Raw genomic sequence first — 15,380 nt, forward strand, 5'->3', positions numbered from 1 at the left:
AGAAGGTTCCAATAATTTTCAGAGTTTTAGATTCCACAGAATCCAGGAGAGACAGAATATGTTTACCGTTTGACACCACCTGGTGGAGGCTAGAATGTCACGTCATAATAAAATATGCCATTGACATCTTCAAAGTGGGGTAATTAACCCGTCCTAACCAGAGTATGAAGTGGAGAGCTGTGTTCCCCTGCTAGGTAACGTAGTTCATGATTCCCCCCCCCCCAGGTTATTTTCAAAATCATTGAATTCATTCCAGACATCTCATTTTGAGTGCTGTTGTAAGAAGTACCTGTTCAAGTCTTGCTTTCTCTTTTAGCAGTTTTGTCTCAACTTATTTGCACTTCTTGTTGACGCTGTACATTGACACCAACTGTACAAATGGTCAGAGGTACTTGGAGAATGCTCATTAAGTTTTCCTTGCCAGGCTTTTCAGAAAAAGATGGAGATGAAGTAAAGGGCATATTTGCTGACACCAACCTGTACTTCTTAGGACTCACCTTTCTTGTGGCCACCTTTCATGTGAGTACCTGTTCGGAAACTGCATACGATGTGCTACATGGTGTACTATGTACTTGCAGCATTAGGACAATTAATCGACATTTACGTCAATACATCAGGATGTAGTGAAATGAATAGCTGGACATTATGGGCCATCTCGCAGACTCGGTGGTGTAATGGTTAGAGCGTCCACTCTCAATTTGAGAGGTGTGTGGTTCAAACCCCAGCCAAGTCATACCAAAGACTTTTAACATGGTACGTGCTGCTTCCTTGCTTGACACTCAGCATTTAATGGATAGAGTACAGACAAACAATAGTGAGAAGGCAATGGCAAACAATCAAATCAAATCAAAATGGGACATTTAAGTTTTACAATCACGAAAATGTCAATTCTGACCCATTTATTGCATGTACGCACAGTGAAAGTATAATCACAAACTCTTACATTCCTCCCCCCTACCCTCCATCCCACTTGGATTCGGTACACACTAGAAGGCACTCGTTAAGGCGCGTACCTTAACCTTAAAAGTTATAACTTTTTGTCATTTCTACGTTGGCCGTAGCAATTCGACAAGCCAAGCTGTGACGTAGATTTGTTCCACGTCGACCGTACGTGAGGCGTACAGTGGGCTTGCGTTATTCGTGCGTCTGCCGTAGGCTCTTATCAATGAAAAATGAATTTTGCCAACCCCCAAAAAATTACGGCAGCCACACTATTTCCACGGTCGCCGTAGGGTAGTCCTAAGGCGCCCTGTGTTCAACGTACGGTGGCCTTGCGATCTGTGTGACTACCTGTGGGCAACGCAGGGTCGACGCACGGTTCCCCTACGCCCACCGTGCGTCCTACGTACGGCCTCCGTGGCAGTCTGCGTCGACCGTGCATCCACCATGCGCTTCCGCTAGAGATCGGAGTTTCGGTGTTTGCCTATACAGTGGTGCCCCCAGAATCCCAATTTAATTCGTTCCAGGAGGCTGTTCGGATTGCAAAAATTTCAGATTCCAAAACTATTTTCCCAATAAGAAATAATGGAAAGTGAATTAATCCGTTCCTGGACCCCAAGAAAACCCACTTTCAAGACACTTTAAACTAAAATTCCCCATGTTTAAGGCAAAATATGATGAGTAAATGACCTTCGGTGGCGGTGTATTGTATGTAAACTGGTACAATCACCACATCCAAAGGTCCACACAGGCTCGTGCTCCGGCCTGGGTTCCGATCGCTTGCGTACTCTGCGAGAGCGCTGCCCACAGGGCAGCTCATTAAACATGATGCCCCCAGAACCACAATCACTTTCATCAAACACATCGGGCTGAGGTCATCATGGATATTGTTACGTTTGAGGGGGGGGGGGTATGCATTCAAAGGGTAATTAGGATGTTTAATTAGGTATGCCATGCTGTTCGAGTTTACCAGGATCTCGATGTAATAAGTAGCAATTCAGTGGTGATAAGTTGTCTAGTAAATGCCCATTTCTTCAAGGGGGAAATGATAATTGTCACGTAATTAGATAGGGATACGGGATAGGGTAAGTGTGTCTGTGTAAACCCCTTTTAGTATTCTCTGGAGGCTTGCCGTGACGTCACAGGACAGTGCTGTGGATGGCTCTGCCCCGTGATCACGATTGGCGGAAGGCGACGGCGCAGGGCCAATAAAACGGCTCGATTGGAAGTGACGAGGACGGGAGGATAAAAAGGTTCTGTTCGGGGTCGAAAAGGAAGAGGAAGAAGATCGGGACAGAAAGACTGTTTTTTTGGGGGTGGAGGTTGTTGTGCTGGGAGCGTGCTGTGTTGTTGCACTGATTCGGCCCTGGTTTGATCGGGTCTTGTAGCCTTGCTGAGCCTCATGCCTCACCTCGGTTGGCTCTGGGGTTCTGCTGGCTTGGAGTACGGGGTCGAACGGCGGGCGGACCTGCCTCCCTCTCCTGCTCGCAACTTGGTACCAGAACTGGTTCCCTGGTGGTTGTGAGCGGACTTGGGCCAGGACCAGGAGGTCGGCAGCACCACGGTGTCTCCTGCCCCTGACGAGCGCAACGCCAGCTCGTCCGACGCCAATCCAGGGACTGTTGCGTCCACACCACGGGCCAGCCTGACCACCAGGACTAGCTACGTTTTGTGTGTGTGTGTGTGTGTGTGTGTGTGTGTGTGTGTGTGTGTGTGTGTGTGTGTGTGTGTGTGTGTGTGTGTGTGTGTGTGTGTGTGTGTGTGTGTGTGTGTGTGTGTGCGCGCGCGCGTGCGTGGCGCCTTAGAGGGTTTGAGATTTGTATATCCATTGGAGTTGTTTGTGTTTTGCCCGCGCCCGAACCCACACCACCATCCCGTCGAATCGCCCCGGATCCCTCTTCTTGCCGAGTCTTGTTATTTCTGGTTAGAGAAATAAACTCATCAACTCAGTGAAAAGCGACTCGTGCCACCTTCCTCATCCCGTTTGCGGTTGAGCGATTAGAACCGCCATCTTTTGGTTATAGAAATAAACCGCCTCCATCGTTTCGGCTCATTCTACGTTAGCGGGACTGTTCAACTCCCGTGAACGTCACATTGGTGTCAGGAGTGGGATGTTCGAACCCCTCTAAATTATATTTGGTATCGGGAGAATATATCAAGATTAAAATTTCGTCACGAATTGGAATATAAAATTACTACAGGAAAGCGCGCGAGCGCGGGAAAATTTTGGCGGGATTTTTCAAATTAAAATTAATTGGCGGCAAACGGGACTTCTGCACCATGGCGGATGTGCAGATGTTTGAGGAGGAAGGCCACGTGTCTGGCAGTGAGTCGGGGAAGAAGGGAGAGACGGGGGTAGGGTTGGAACCTCGCCCATTCCGAGGGTGGACCATGCTTCATTGCCCGTAATGGAGCCGGCAGCGCCGGAAACCGGTGCGATGACGATCCAGACACTGTTGGAACGTTTAATAGCGGACATGACGGTACAAATGGCAAATCAATTCGTGACACAGAGGGCAGACATGACGGCACAAATGGCAGAAATGACAGATCAATTGGGGGTAATGGGGGAACAGTTGGGTGCACGGATTGATTTAATGAGGGATGAATTAGGGGAAAAGATGGAGAAAATGAAAACTGAGATGCAGGAGTGTGTGGATGTTCAATTGGGGGAAATACAAAGTAAATTCGAGGATAGATTGGAGGAAACAAAGGTAGAAATTACATTGGAGGGGGAAAATATACGGAAAAAATTCGTAGATAAAATTGATGCAACGAACATTCAGGTTGATAAAGTGGATGAAAGCCTGGAACGTCATCGTGCCTGTGTGGATGCTCGTATGCAGCTGCAAGTAGAAGAGTGGGGAGAGCTGAGGAAGCAAGGGATGAATTTGGCGGAGGAGGTAAAAGGATTGGAGGCTCGTTTTGACGAACAAGATAAAATTATGAGCCAAGATGTAGTCTTGGATAAAGGCCTGGTAGAGCCGTCTTTTGTAAGTAGAGTGTCCGGGTTGGTTGAGGAGCAGCTACAAACTCGCGACGGAGCCTTGGAAGAGGTTGTGCGGGCCCAGAAGATCCTGCGGGAAGAGGTGAATCGGTCCATTCAACATTTGGAACAGGAGGCAAAATTGACCCATGAGACCCTCACCACAAAACATCTTTGGCCACAGTGGGCTCCGAAATTGGATACGCAGCCACAAGGGTGTTTGATCCCTGGGTTGGATTCGGACAAGGGAGAAACTGAGAAGCGGGCCACCGTAAAAGTGATCCCCCTGGTAAATTTTGACGGGTCAGGGAGCGTTGAAGCTTTTCTGACGCAATTTGAGTGCATTTCCCGACTAAACGGGTGGAATGAGCGGGAACGTACAGGGAATTTGGTGGCAACGTTGCGGGGACCAGCCGCAGATGTGTTAAACGTGATCGCGGAGGGGATGTTGACCAGCTCCCACATTTGCGAGGCGTTGAGCCGTCGGTTTGGGTTCGCAGCAAACTATGATCTGGTGCGGGCCCAGCTCCAGCACCGCAGATTAAAGCCGGGCGAGACAGTGCAGGAGCTGGCACAGGACATTTACCAATCAGTCAGGATCGCGTATCGGGACCTTACAGTGGAGGCATGGGACAGACTGGCACTAGAGAAATTTTTAGCTGCTCTTCCGGACCCTGAGGTCCGAGCGCTAGTGGAGTTACAGGATCCACCCACCGTTCACCGAGCGGCTGAGTGCGCGGCCAGGCTGGCCTCGTGGAGGCGGCCGGGTCGGGTGCCAGAGAGGCCATCGGTGACGGTCCGACAGGCAGAGATTCAGGATCAAGGAGAGGGGCTGGGAGAAATTGGCATTACCCAAATGTTTCAGGAAATTTGCCAGAAACTGTCAAGTTTGATAAGGGGTAATTTGGTAGTTGGTGCGCCAAAGCGGCGGGGTCCAGCCCAGCCAATAGAGCAATTTGATTATGGCCGAGGGGGTCCGGAACCGGAAGAGACATAACACCGATACCCATGGGGGCCTTTTATGGGGAGTTGTTTCCGGTGCGGGCGAAGAGGACACATGCAACGATATTGCCGGTACCCGGCGATGGAGAGACCCTCCAATAGACTTTCAAGCCCGGAGAGGATGAATCCTCCTGCCGAACCGCCAGGTCTATCCAAGGTGCCCTTACCTAGGTCGAGTCCGGAAATCACTGTCGGGGGTCAGGGAAACTAGATCGGGCTGAGCATATAGGGCCATGCTTGGCTGGTGAGATTGTGGCGAAGTGCCCTCCTTTGGTGGAAAAAAAATGAATTGTGGGAAAATTGGCATGGGTTTGTAAGTTCTGCTGGGTTTTAGAGTGACAATCGGGACAGTGGGTAATTGGAAACAAAGCGGGCACGAGTGGCTGTCCAATGGCTGGTCCGTGGATCGGGTGAGAAGTGCTGTGTGAGTTGTTTCAAGTTAAGAAGTGAAATGTATGGTGCACACGTTGATTTTTTTTATTGGACATGGTGTGGTAACAGGGAAGGTCATGGTCGGTGAAGTGTTAGAAATGCAGGTGTCACATGTAAGGCCGATGGGGTGGGGGAGTCATGTGGGTTTTGTGGGTGGGGATGATGTGCTTGTCCACAGGGATTGCTGAAGCTCACGGTGAGCGGGAATTGCGACCCCCTTCAAGGAGATTCACCACCTGGTGGCTAATGGTGACAGTGTCTGGAGGCGACTGGGAGAGGGTCTGGTTGGGCGACCAAGGCGGGTAGGACCTTGTCGACCCAGGAAGGCCAGAGGAGCCAGTGAGACCCCTTCCAGAGTGTTGTACGGGATTAGAGCTGATGGCTACCAGGGGGGAGGGAATCAAAGGGAGCGGGGCGGAGAAACGTCCGGGTTGGACTAAAGCTTACCTGTGGGCATGGTTGCACCTGAGATGCCCCCATCATCTTGTGGTAACCCACCCCACGGCCATGACGGGATTCAGCCTGCATCATTAAAATGGGGACCATGACCTAGAAATGTGATGATGACCATGGTGTGAGTGTTGTGAAGATGTGTGAGTCCCACTCGATCCCGCACAACTTGACATGTGCAGCAAGGGCATGATGTCCGCATAATTTTGGGGTCAAGCAAATTTGAAAATTGGTTCCCCAGGTAACGCTGAGTCTATTAGCATCCACTGGGGGACACGGTCAAGTGTAAATATCCCATGAAAAGTGTCGTTAAGGCTTTGAGTAGGAATGTAAAGTATAAGTGTTCTGTTTTTTTTTTGTGGAACCTTTTGTTTCCCCTCCCCAGATCACTGGAAGAGTGTTGGGCAAGAGCGATGATCCAGAGGATGGAGTGCAACTTCGCTCAGTGCTCTCATGTGATTAAAAAAAAAAATGAATGATTGTTTAGGTGAGGATAAGGCCATGAGGGGGTAGTACATTAAGCAGGATAGGTAAGTTAGCTGCGACTCGCTGCCCATTGCCCCTCCTACCTTATTTCGTTAGGTTAATTAGGTGTGAGTCAGTAAGTGTTAAGGCTGGTACGGTAGCGCCTGTGATATACCTTGCAGGAGCTGCGGTACCAGAGGAGGGGGCAGTGTTACGTTTGAGGGGGGGGTACGCATTCAAAGGGTAATTAGGATGTTTAATTAGGTATGCCATGCTGTTCGAGTGTACCAAGATCTCGATGTAATAAGTAGCAATTCAGTGGTGATAAGTTGTCTAGTAAATGTCCATTTCTTCAAGGGTGAAATGATAATTGTCACGTAATTAGATAGGGATACGGGATAGGGTAAGTGTGTCTGCGTAAACCCCTTTTAGTATTCTCTGGAGGCTTGCCGTGACGTCACAGGACAGTGCTGTGGATGGCTCCGCCCCGTGATCACGATTGGCGGAAGGCGACGGCGCAGGGCCAATAAAACGGCTCGATTGGAAGTGACGAGGACGGGAGGATAAAAAGGTTCTGTTCGGGGTCGAAAAGGAAGAGGAAGAAGATCGAGACAGAAAGACCGTTTTTTTGGGGTGAAGGTTGTTGTGCTGGGAGCGTGCTGTGTTGTTGCGCTGATTCGGCCCTGGTTTGATTGGGTCTTGTAGCCTTGCTGAGCCTCGTGCCTCACCTCAGTTGGCTCTGGGGTTCTGCTGGCTCGGAGTACGGGGTCGAACGGCGGGCGGACCTGCCTCCCTCTCCTGCTCGCAACTTGGCGCCAGAACTGGTTCCCTGGCGGCTGTGAGCGGACTTGGGCCAGGACCAGGAGGTCGACAGCACCACGGTGTCTCCTGCCCCTGACGAGCACAACGCCAGCTCGTCCGACGCCAATCCAGGGACTGTTGCGTCCACACCATGGGCCAGCCTGACCACCAGGACTAGCTACGGTGTGTGTGTGTGTGTGTGTGTGTGTGTGTGTGTGTGTGTGTGTGTGTGTGTGTGTGTGTGTGTGTGTGTGTGTGTGTGTGTACCTGGCGCCTTAGAGGGTTTGAGATTTGTATATTCATTGGAATTGTCTGTGATTTCCCCACGCCCGAACCCACACCACCATCCCGTCGAATCGCCCCGGATCCCTCTTCTTGCCGAGTCTTGTTATTTCTGGTTAGAGAAATAAACGTTATCAACTCAGTGAAAAGCGACTCGTGCCACCTTCCTCGTCCCGTTTGCGGTTGAGCGATTAGAACCGCCATCTTTGGGTTATAGAAATAAACCGCCTCCATCGTTTCGGCTCATTCTACGTTAGCGGGACTGTTCAAGTCCCGTGAACGTCACAATATTAAAAATTAAATCCTTGCCCTACAGTCCGTCACACCACGTGGTCGGATTGCTTTTTTGTTATTAAAACACAAGATGAGTAAAAAAAAAACAGCACAAATCAACGTGAAAACACGAGGTACAGTAGCGATCGACACACGAGAGATGCTTTCAGGAGGACTTCCTTTTACGAGGATTTCCACCGACGAACTGAATGAACAAAGCGTGAAGATGAGGGTCGAACAGGCGGGGGAGACGCACGTGAACAAACATGAACGCTACGTTGTGTTCGGTTTTTGAAAATGTGTTCGGTTTCTAGGGCAAAACTTTCTCAAAAAAATTGTTCGGATTCCAATTTGTTCAAACAATGGGGCGTTCGGATTCTGGGGGCACCACGGTACTCTGAACTGGTATATTCAGTTATATATTCTAGTTATAGTATATTTAGTTATATATACTGGTATATTCCGAACTGTTATATTTTTATTTCAGTAAAAAAAGAACTGGTATATATACCCACTCGTTACCGTCCGTCTGGCCACACGTCCGCCTTAGGGCACCTTGAGGCTACCTTGCGTCTGCCTTGAAAATTCTATGGCCGCCGCAGGGACGCCCTAAGGTCACTGTGCAACATCAAATCAAAGACCATACGGCACCCCCACGTTTTCGGTCTCCACAATTTATAAATACGCCGTGCGGCTCCCTGAAAAATAAAAACATATGTGACTGCTACATTGTGTGACCGTGGAAATACTGCGGCCGCCCTATAATTGCTAGTGGCCGTAGATTTTGTAGACCCTATGGCCGCCGTGCCAAATGTGACTTAGGCCTTAGCACCACTGAGCCTGCCTTCAGACAGAATGCATATAGATCCCTGCAGAAAGGCCCGGCGAAGAAGGTATTTTGAAGAACCAATCATTCATCCTTAATTTCTTGCATGGATTTGAGTACGTGCAACTGCCCAGCCCTCCTTACTTTCATAACATGCATGTGGCTCCTCCGTTTACAATGGACAGTGGTACCCCGAGTATAGTGCAACAGAGAAAGCTGTTCATAATGTTGAAAAGGTAAGTCAATAAACGAGCGTTTACTGTGCTGAGCTGAAGATCCACAGGTGTGCTTATTTGACAGAAATTTTTTGATTTACCGTATGTATGAAACCATGAATCTGGACCTTCTCACTCTACCTGAAGCATGGCCTGATAAGCAACATTCGACAGATACGCGGATTTAAACAACCACCGGAGTTCTTTGGTTGTGGCTGGCCGACGTGACGTGGAATATTTTTTATTGATGATGAAGGTTTCTTTATTTCTTCCTTCGTGTCACTTTTGGAGCACTCTGCTTTTTGTCATAATTTGCCACTCTCTTCCTTCTGTTTCCAGCTGCTCTTTGACTTTTTGGCCTTTAAGAATGACATCAGCTTTTGGAAAGCCAAGAGGGACATGGTGGGCATGTCGATTCGAGCTGGTAAGCCTCACGTCTCTCTTCAAAATCATTCATTATAATTATTTTTGAATGTGTAAGTCACCAAATTTGCAGGACAGCCATTCTCTTTATGCAACTGTGAATGAAAAATTAAAGGAAATATATCGAGGCCAGGAAAACCACAGGGACCTGCTACAACATAGATGTTGTGCCTGATCCCAGAATCCCGGTTAAATAACCTCGACTTGTGTGTTTTTTTTTTAACAACTGCATTAGTACCATGTCATGACTTTATCGCAATTAGGGAAGATATGAAACAGAGTTATGAATACATCGTTTGATTACCCACAATAGAATGGGTCATCCGTCACCGCCTTGCTCCATCCATACTTGTGTTAATGCAAGATCAATTACAATGCTGAGATCAGTTTCAAAAGAAAACTACATCACGCATCACACAATTAATCCGTCCACCCGTCCGTTAAAAATGAACAAGAACCGTTCGAACACACGGTGTTTCTGCGAAAAATGGACCGTTTTAACCCTTTAGTCTACTGAGATCCCTTCAACCTATGAAGACCCTTTAAGACCCAAAAGACATAAAAGACCCAGATGACCCAAAACCCGAGCACCCAACAGACCCAGTGGATCCAAAAGACCCAGAGGACCCAAAATACCCCAAGAACCAAAAAGTCTCCAAGGACCTAAAGGACCCAGATGACCCAAAATTCCCCAAGGACCTAAAAGTCCCTGAGGACCCAAAAGATCCCTAAGACCTTTTATGACTCTACTATAAATGGAGTGTGTGTGTGTGTGTGTGTACCGTTATTTTTGTGGAGTTCCACTGGAGCATTCTGATGTGGAATGTGATGTGCCAAAATAATCATCATGATCTCCTGAGTTGATTAGGCGAATTAACTACAGACACCGGAAGAATTTCCATGTTTTAAATGCATACCATTTTAAGGTATACCGGACAGCACGCCGCAGCATGGCACACTATTTACAAAATAAATAACAAAAATAATGATAACATTGTCACAAACAATATCTATCTATAATTCCAGCTGTGTGTGTGTGTGTGTGTGTGTGTGTGTGTGTGTGTGTGTGTGTGTGTGTGTGTGTGTGTGTGTGTGTGTGTGTGTGTGTGTGTGTGTGTGTGTGTGTGTGTGTGTGTGTGTGTGTGACCGCTGTTTCTCGACAACCACTGGTCCGATCTAATTGAAACTTGCCAGGTATATTGCTGGGGACCTGAGTATGTGCCTTTTCAAGGTTTGATATTAATCGGACAAGTGCTTCCCAAGTTATGGCTATTTATTTACCAAACCAATGACAAGACAGGTTGCTGCGTAGGCGTGGCCGATGGGGAAAGGGTGCCATTTAGTTACTGTGGCGTTGGAGTGGCAATGGTCAATGGCAGCGAATGTCATGGCAAGCAAAGACAGGGAGGTAAACTTGATTTTAATTTGGATTTTAATTAACTATGTGTGTGTAAATATCACAGCAGTTGTTACTTCAATGAAAGCGATAATTCGTGGAATGCATGTGAACATTCCGTACGGGCACGCACTACTTCCAGACAGTGATGACTTACTGTATTCTAATAATTTGTCAATTTCTTATGCGCATTTAGAGATAAACACAATGCCCCAATCCAGTCGTCGTTTACGTGAGCAAAGTAATGGCCTGTGTGGTTGTTTCTGGCACGCGGTTTGAAAGTTCTTTTTCTCCCCCCCCCCCCACGTACAGCCACACACGTGCGGCCACACACGTACGGGTATGTACCGATATTAATTAATACAAATAATAATAACAACAATAATTGTGGTATCATTTGGAAACGATAACAATGAACGTATAATCTCCGCCCTGGCCAAAGCAAATCTGGGCTTGAAGAAAGGCAAAACAATGCTCAAGCAGTACAGCAGGCAGGTGCAGTATGCAACAAGGCCTTGAAGACCAATGAAAACTTGGTCCAATGGACCAACAGGCCCACTAGTAATTCTAAAGGGGTTTAAAGGGTAATCCTAATGGGCTCTAAAGAGTAATTCTAAACAGTTCTAATGGGGTTCTAAAGGGTAATTCTAAATCTAAAGGGTAGTATAGAGTTTTAAAGGGTAATTCTTTTGGGTTTTGTTTGTTTCTCGGCTTTGCCTATTTCATATGAAAAATGCCAAACTGAACCGCTTCCTTCGGACATGAGTGCAATTATTATTATTATTATTATTATTATTATTATTATGATTATTATTATTTTTTTCATTCATTTTTATGTTTTTTAACTCTGTCAATCAAACAAAATTGAAAATCATTACAAACAAGAAACTTCCTGTTTTTAAGGACATCATAAAGGACACAAACACCAGACACGAAGAACTAAAGTAACATGTTAAATAAGGTGGTGTAAAAGACGCTTTATCAACTGCGGTAAACTCTTGCAGATTTTTTTTTTCTACCACCTTTAAAACCATCATTTTATTTCAATTGAATCATACACTTGAATACTGTCAAACACAAATTGTAGTTTTGGCACTTTCAAAACCCTTCTGTTTAACAGTACTTGAACAAAATATGACGGCATTTTACGTCATCGTGTCCAATCAAATTTGCCGCTCGCAGACCCTGCCTATGTCCTTGTTTCTCAAGACTGCACGGGGTAAGGTGCTCTATGAACTCTCCAGTTGAATAATGAGTGCCTCTCAGAGCTAGTCATTAAGTGTGACATCGAAATATCTTCTTCTTTCGGCTGCTCCCGTGAGGGGTCGCCACAGCGGATCATCCGTATGATCCGCATAGTGATTTGGCACATGTTTTACGCCGGATGCCCTTCCTGACGCAACCCCGGTCACCTCTTACGACACAGGGATATGGTACACCTATTTTAACCGGGGTATACACCGGCCCAGTATACTGGTACTCATTTCGCCGACCTCGGAAGGATGACAGACTGAGTCAACCCCCTGGTGTATTAATTCAGTGGCCCAACGGGGCTTGAACTCAGGACCTTTTGGATCCCAAGCCGCTGCCCTAACCACTGCGCCAGATATTGAAATATCAGATACATTAAACAACACTCATATGGTGATGGATGGCATGGGATGGTGGTGCACCTCCTGCTTGAAACCCTGGAATACAGAGTCTGATTGAACAACATCACGTCGGTGAGTTCCACAGATGGGGGAAGTGAGGAACAAAAGATTTGAGGTGTGTAGTCAGCCTAGATTTTGATATTTTAACCAAGAGAGGGTTACTGGAAGAACATGTGCGTGCCGCAGAAGCCGCTGAGGCTCAGAGGGAGCTAGATCGGTGAAGAGGCGGTAAAAGACAAAGGGGCCAACGACCTGCCTTGTGAAACCTTGTACTGCGGCCTCGTCATGGGAGACACCATTGATGTTGAGGTCTTTAGATTAATTGGATCACACTTGTACGACAAAAATAAGTTTCAGTTTGGCTACTTCGTGGCTGGATAGGCTACAATGCTTGTTTACTGTCATTGAAGGCATTTTCATTCCTAACTTTGCATCTTGTGATCGTGCAGTTTCATGGCGCTGCTTCAGCACATTTGTCCTCTTCCTCTTCCTACTTGATGAACAAACAAGTCTGTTGGTGCTCATTCCTGCTGGTGTTGGATCCATCATCGAGGTCAGCATTACTGAACATCACTATTAGCATTTCTGAACATGTGATTGGAGTTGAAATTTTTTTTATGATGATGACTAGCAAAGTACCCATCCTGACGCACTGGTTAATTCCCCCACTTTTATGATGTCTTTGGCATGTTTTGTTAGAGCTTGAAATACCAGCTTCCATCAGGTGGTGCAAAATAAATGAGACACATATGAAGAGAATTGGGGTTTTCCCCCCACCTGAACCCCTGTGACGATGAATTTGTTTTTTTTACCCCCTAAACTCCTCCCGGGCACCCACAAGTACAATCAACAGTTTTGAACTCATTCCATTCATTCTATAAATTGCTCCCACCATACCTTCCTTCATGGTGTGCACAGCTTTTGTGCTTGGAAATTATTTTCCCCTTTCTTTTTTCCTTTACATTTCCATTACAAAAGGTACGTTTGATATCGTGCATTGATGACATCTCACCGCCTTGCTCCATTTCTGTTTTTCAATCGCTTCAAAAAAAGTTATCTTTAAAGAAAGTAGGATGAAGGAGGATGAGTGGTAGAGGAAACTTTATGACTTTTTTTTTCTCCCATAAATTAGGTAGATGCCCCCTAAGCATGTCTTCTTTGCACCATCTTGTCATGTGGTTACTTTTATAGCACGTTAGACTTTTGTGGGCTGAGCATTTTTGTTCACAAGTATCACAAAAACTTTTGAGTCGTAGGTCAGAAATGGAAAACACTCCTTTTTAGGTTTAAATGTAATTCGTTTTGACATTTTTTGTGTGCAATAAAAAAGCATTTATTTTATTTGTATTTATTTAGCCTTAGGTATAATGTGTTAAAATGCATACCTGTGATGTGTACATAGAAAGTACAGAATACTTTCTTGAACACACAAATAGGTAATTTTGTTTAATAGACTGTCTTTCATAATTGTATTGATGGCTGTATTGTAAAATGTCCATACTTACTGTGTCAGGATAAGGAATATGATTTACAATGCTCCCAATTGATGAGGCAATCATTTTGGGAATGCCTGAAGCGCCGATAGCTCATGCTTTGAATGTTTTTAGCGAATGCATATTGGACTGGGATTCAATTCTGAATTTGGCCCGCTTGTTGTATCATTGTCGATGCTTGGCTGTACCACCAATGCAGTTCCCCCTGTAGGTTAGGACAGCAATTTGTAACATTTTTAGAGTGCCGGTGATAACTCACCTCTTCATGAAAGGCACAGTGTGATCTCCAACGTCCACCAATGACCGGCGTTGGTTGATGGGTCCTTCGGTTTAACGTCCATCGCATGGACAGCACGCACAATGACACCTTGTCTTGCATGCCAAGCACCATCTCGGTTGAGATTCAAACCTAGGCTAGACAGTTCTAAGATAAGTATGCATCCCGTTAAGGTATCATCTCGGCCGCTTTCAATGACTTAAAGGTTTATGGATTTTGTTTTCTTTGTTGCATTAAAGGGATTGTGTTGTTATTTTAACTGAAAATTTTGTTTGGAAAAATCATATTGTTTCCATTGTGGTTTCTCAGTTCATATATAGTCATGTCATTTATTTTTTTATTGCTATCACCTGCAGGCATGGAAGGTGACCAAGGCATTTAAGATTCAAATACGTTGGACTGGCAAACTACCCAGAATACAGGTGTTGTTGCAATGTATATTTTACTCATTATGTGCTCTCACCACATATTACAAGTGTTATCCAATGATGAACGCCAAAGTTTTATCAAATTGCCATGCACATCTGTATATCTATTGTACAGTATGTTAAATATATGTGATGTTTTTTTCTTTGTAAATGGTACATGATGAAGCAGTTGTTGTTTTTTTTAACACAATCTTATGTTTATGACTACAGGTCGGGACTTCATCCGTAAATGAGCGTCAGACAGAACAGTTTGATTCCGAGGTGAGCTTTTATTGATCAAAAGACAAGGCTCTGTATTGAGCATTATAAGTACGAGTCAGAAAAAAATTAGTATCAAATTGGGGGACTAATTCCCACTATTGTTTTTAGTTACACCTGTGTATGATGTCTCTGAAAATGAATGATGGACATTTGAAATGAGTAGCTTCATGCCATTTTGGCCATCATCTTTAAAAATGGCTGCCATTTTCAATCATAAATTCATGCAAATCTAAACTATGGGTCTATGATACATTCTAGTTTTTGGATCTTAAAAGGTTATTAAGTAAAGTTGGTCAGCATAAACTTCTAAATATACCAGTACTCATTGAGATCATTTTCATACATACTTGTCTAAAATATAAGAAATGTGTCGAAAAATGCCTAAATTTTTTGATTTGTTTGTTTATTATGCCTATAATTGCTATTTAATTATGTTAAGGTCATATAAATGAACAATTTCATTTTTTTAATGAAAATCTACACGTACTGTAATTCTACCTATATGTGTGCTTCCATCATTAATTTGTACCGCAACTGTAGGTAGTTTTAATTTCAAAACAAAACCTGGTCTAATCTGATCTGGGGCCTGCGAAACTGGAAAAATGCTCTCCAGTATGCTGTGCTTTGGGCATGTCCAAGAATTCACGCATGTTACGTATGGGACATTCAGAAAGTTTTGCCCTCCGAAAAGCAATTAAGATCATCATTGATTTCAGTGATTTTTATTATAATGCTGGGCATCTGCAAGGAGAATACCCACAAGAACTTATATGTCATTA

General features: G+C 45.3%; 1 protein-coding gene across 1 annotated transcript in view; it reads left to right on the forward strand.

Annotated features, from left to right (window-relative positions):
• The window catches only part of CLPTM1L (CLPTM1 like), a 46,315-nt gene that overhangs the window by 19,248 nt on the left and 11,687 nt on the right, over positions 1–15,380 (forward strand). The window contains exons 7-11 of the mRNA XM_085888360.1: positions 425–519; positions 9,011–9,095; positions 12,592–12,695; positions 14,269–14,334; positions 14,551–14,601. Coding sequence (XP_085744486.1) covers positions 425–519; positions 9,011–9,095; positions 12,592–12,695; positions 14,269–14,334; positions 14,551–14,601 — 401 coding nt within the window. The remainder of the gene's footprint in view (positions 1–424; positions 520–9,010; positions 9,096–12,591; positions 12,696–14,268; positions 14,335–14,550; positions 14,602–15,380) is intronic.

The sequence above is a fragment of the Eptatretus burgeri genome, chromosome 7, assembly GCF_056783735.1.
Source record: "Eptatretus burgeri isolate ZD-2024b chromosome 7, Ebu_testis_v1, whole genome shotgun sequence".
Taxonomy (NCBI): domain Eukaryota; kingdom Metazoa; phylum Chordata; class Myxini; order Myxiniformes; family Myxinidae; genus Eptatretus; species Eptatretus burgeri.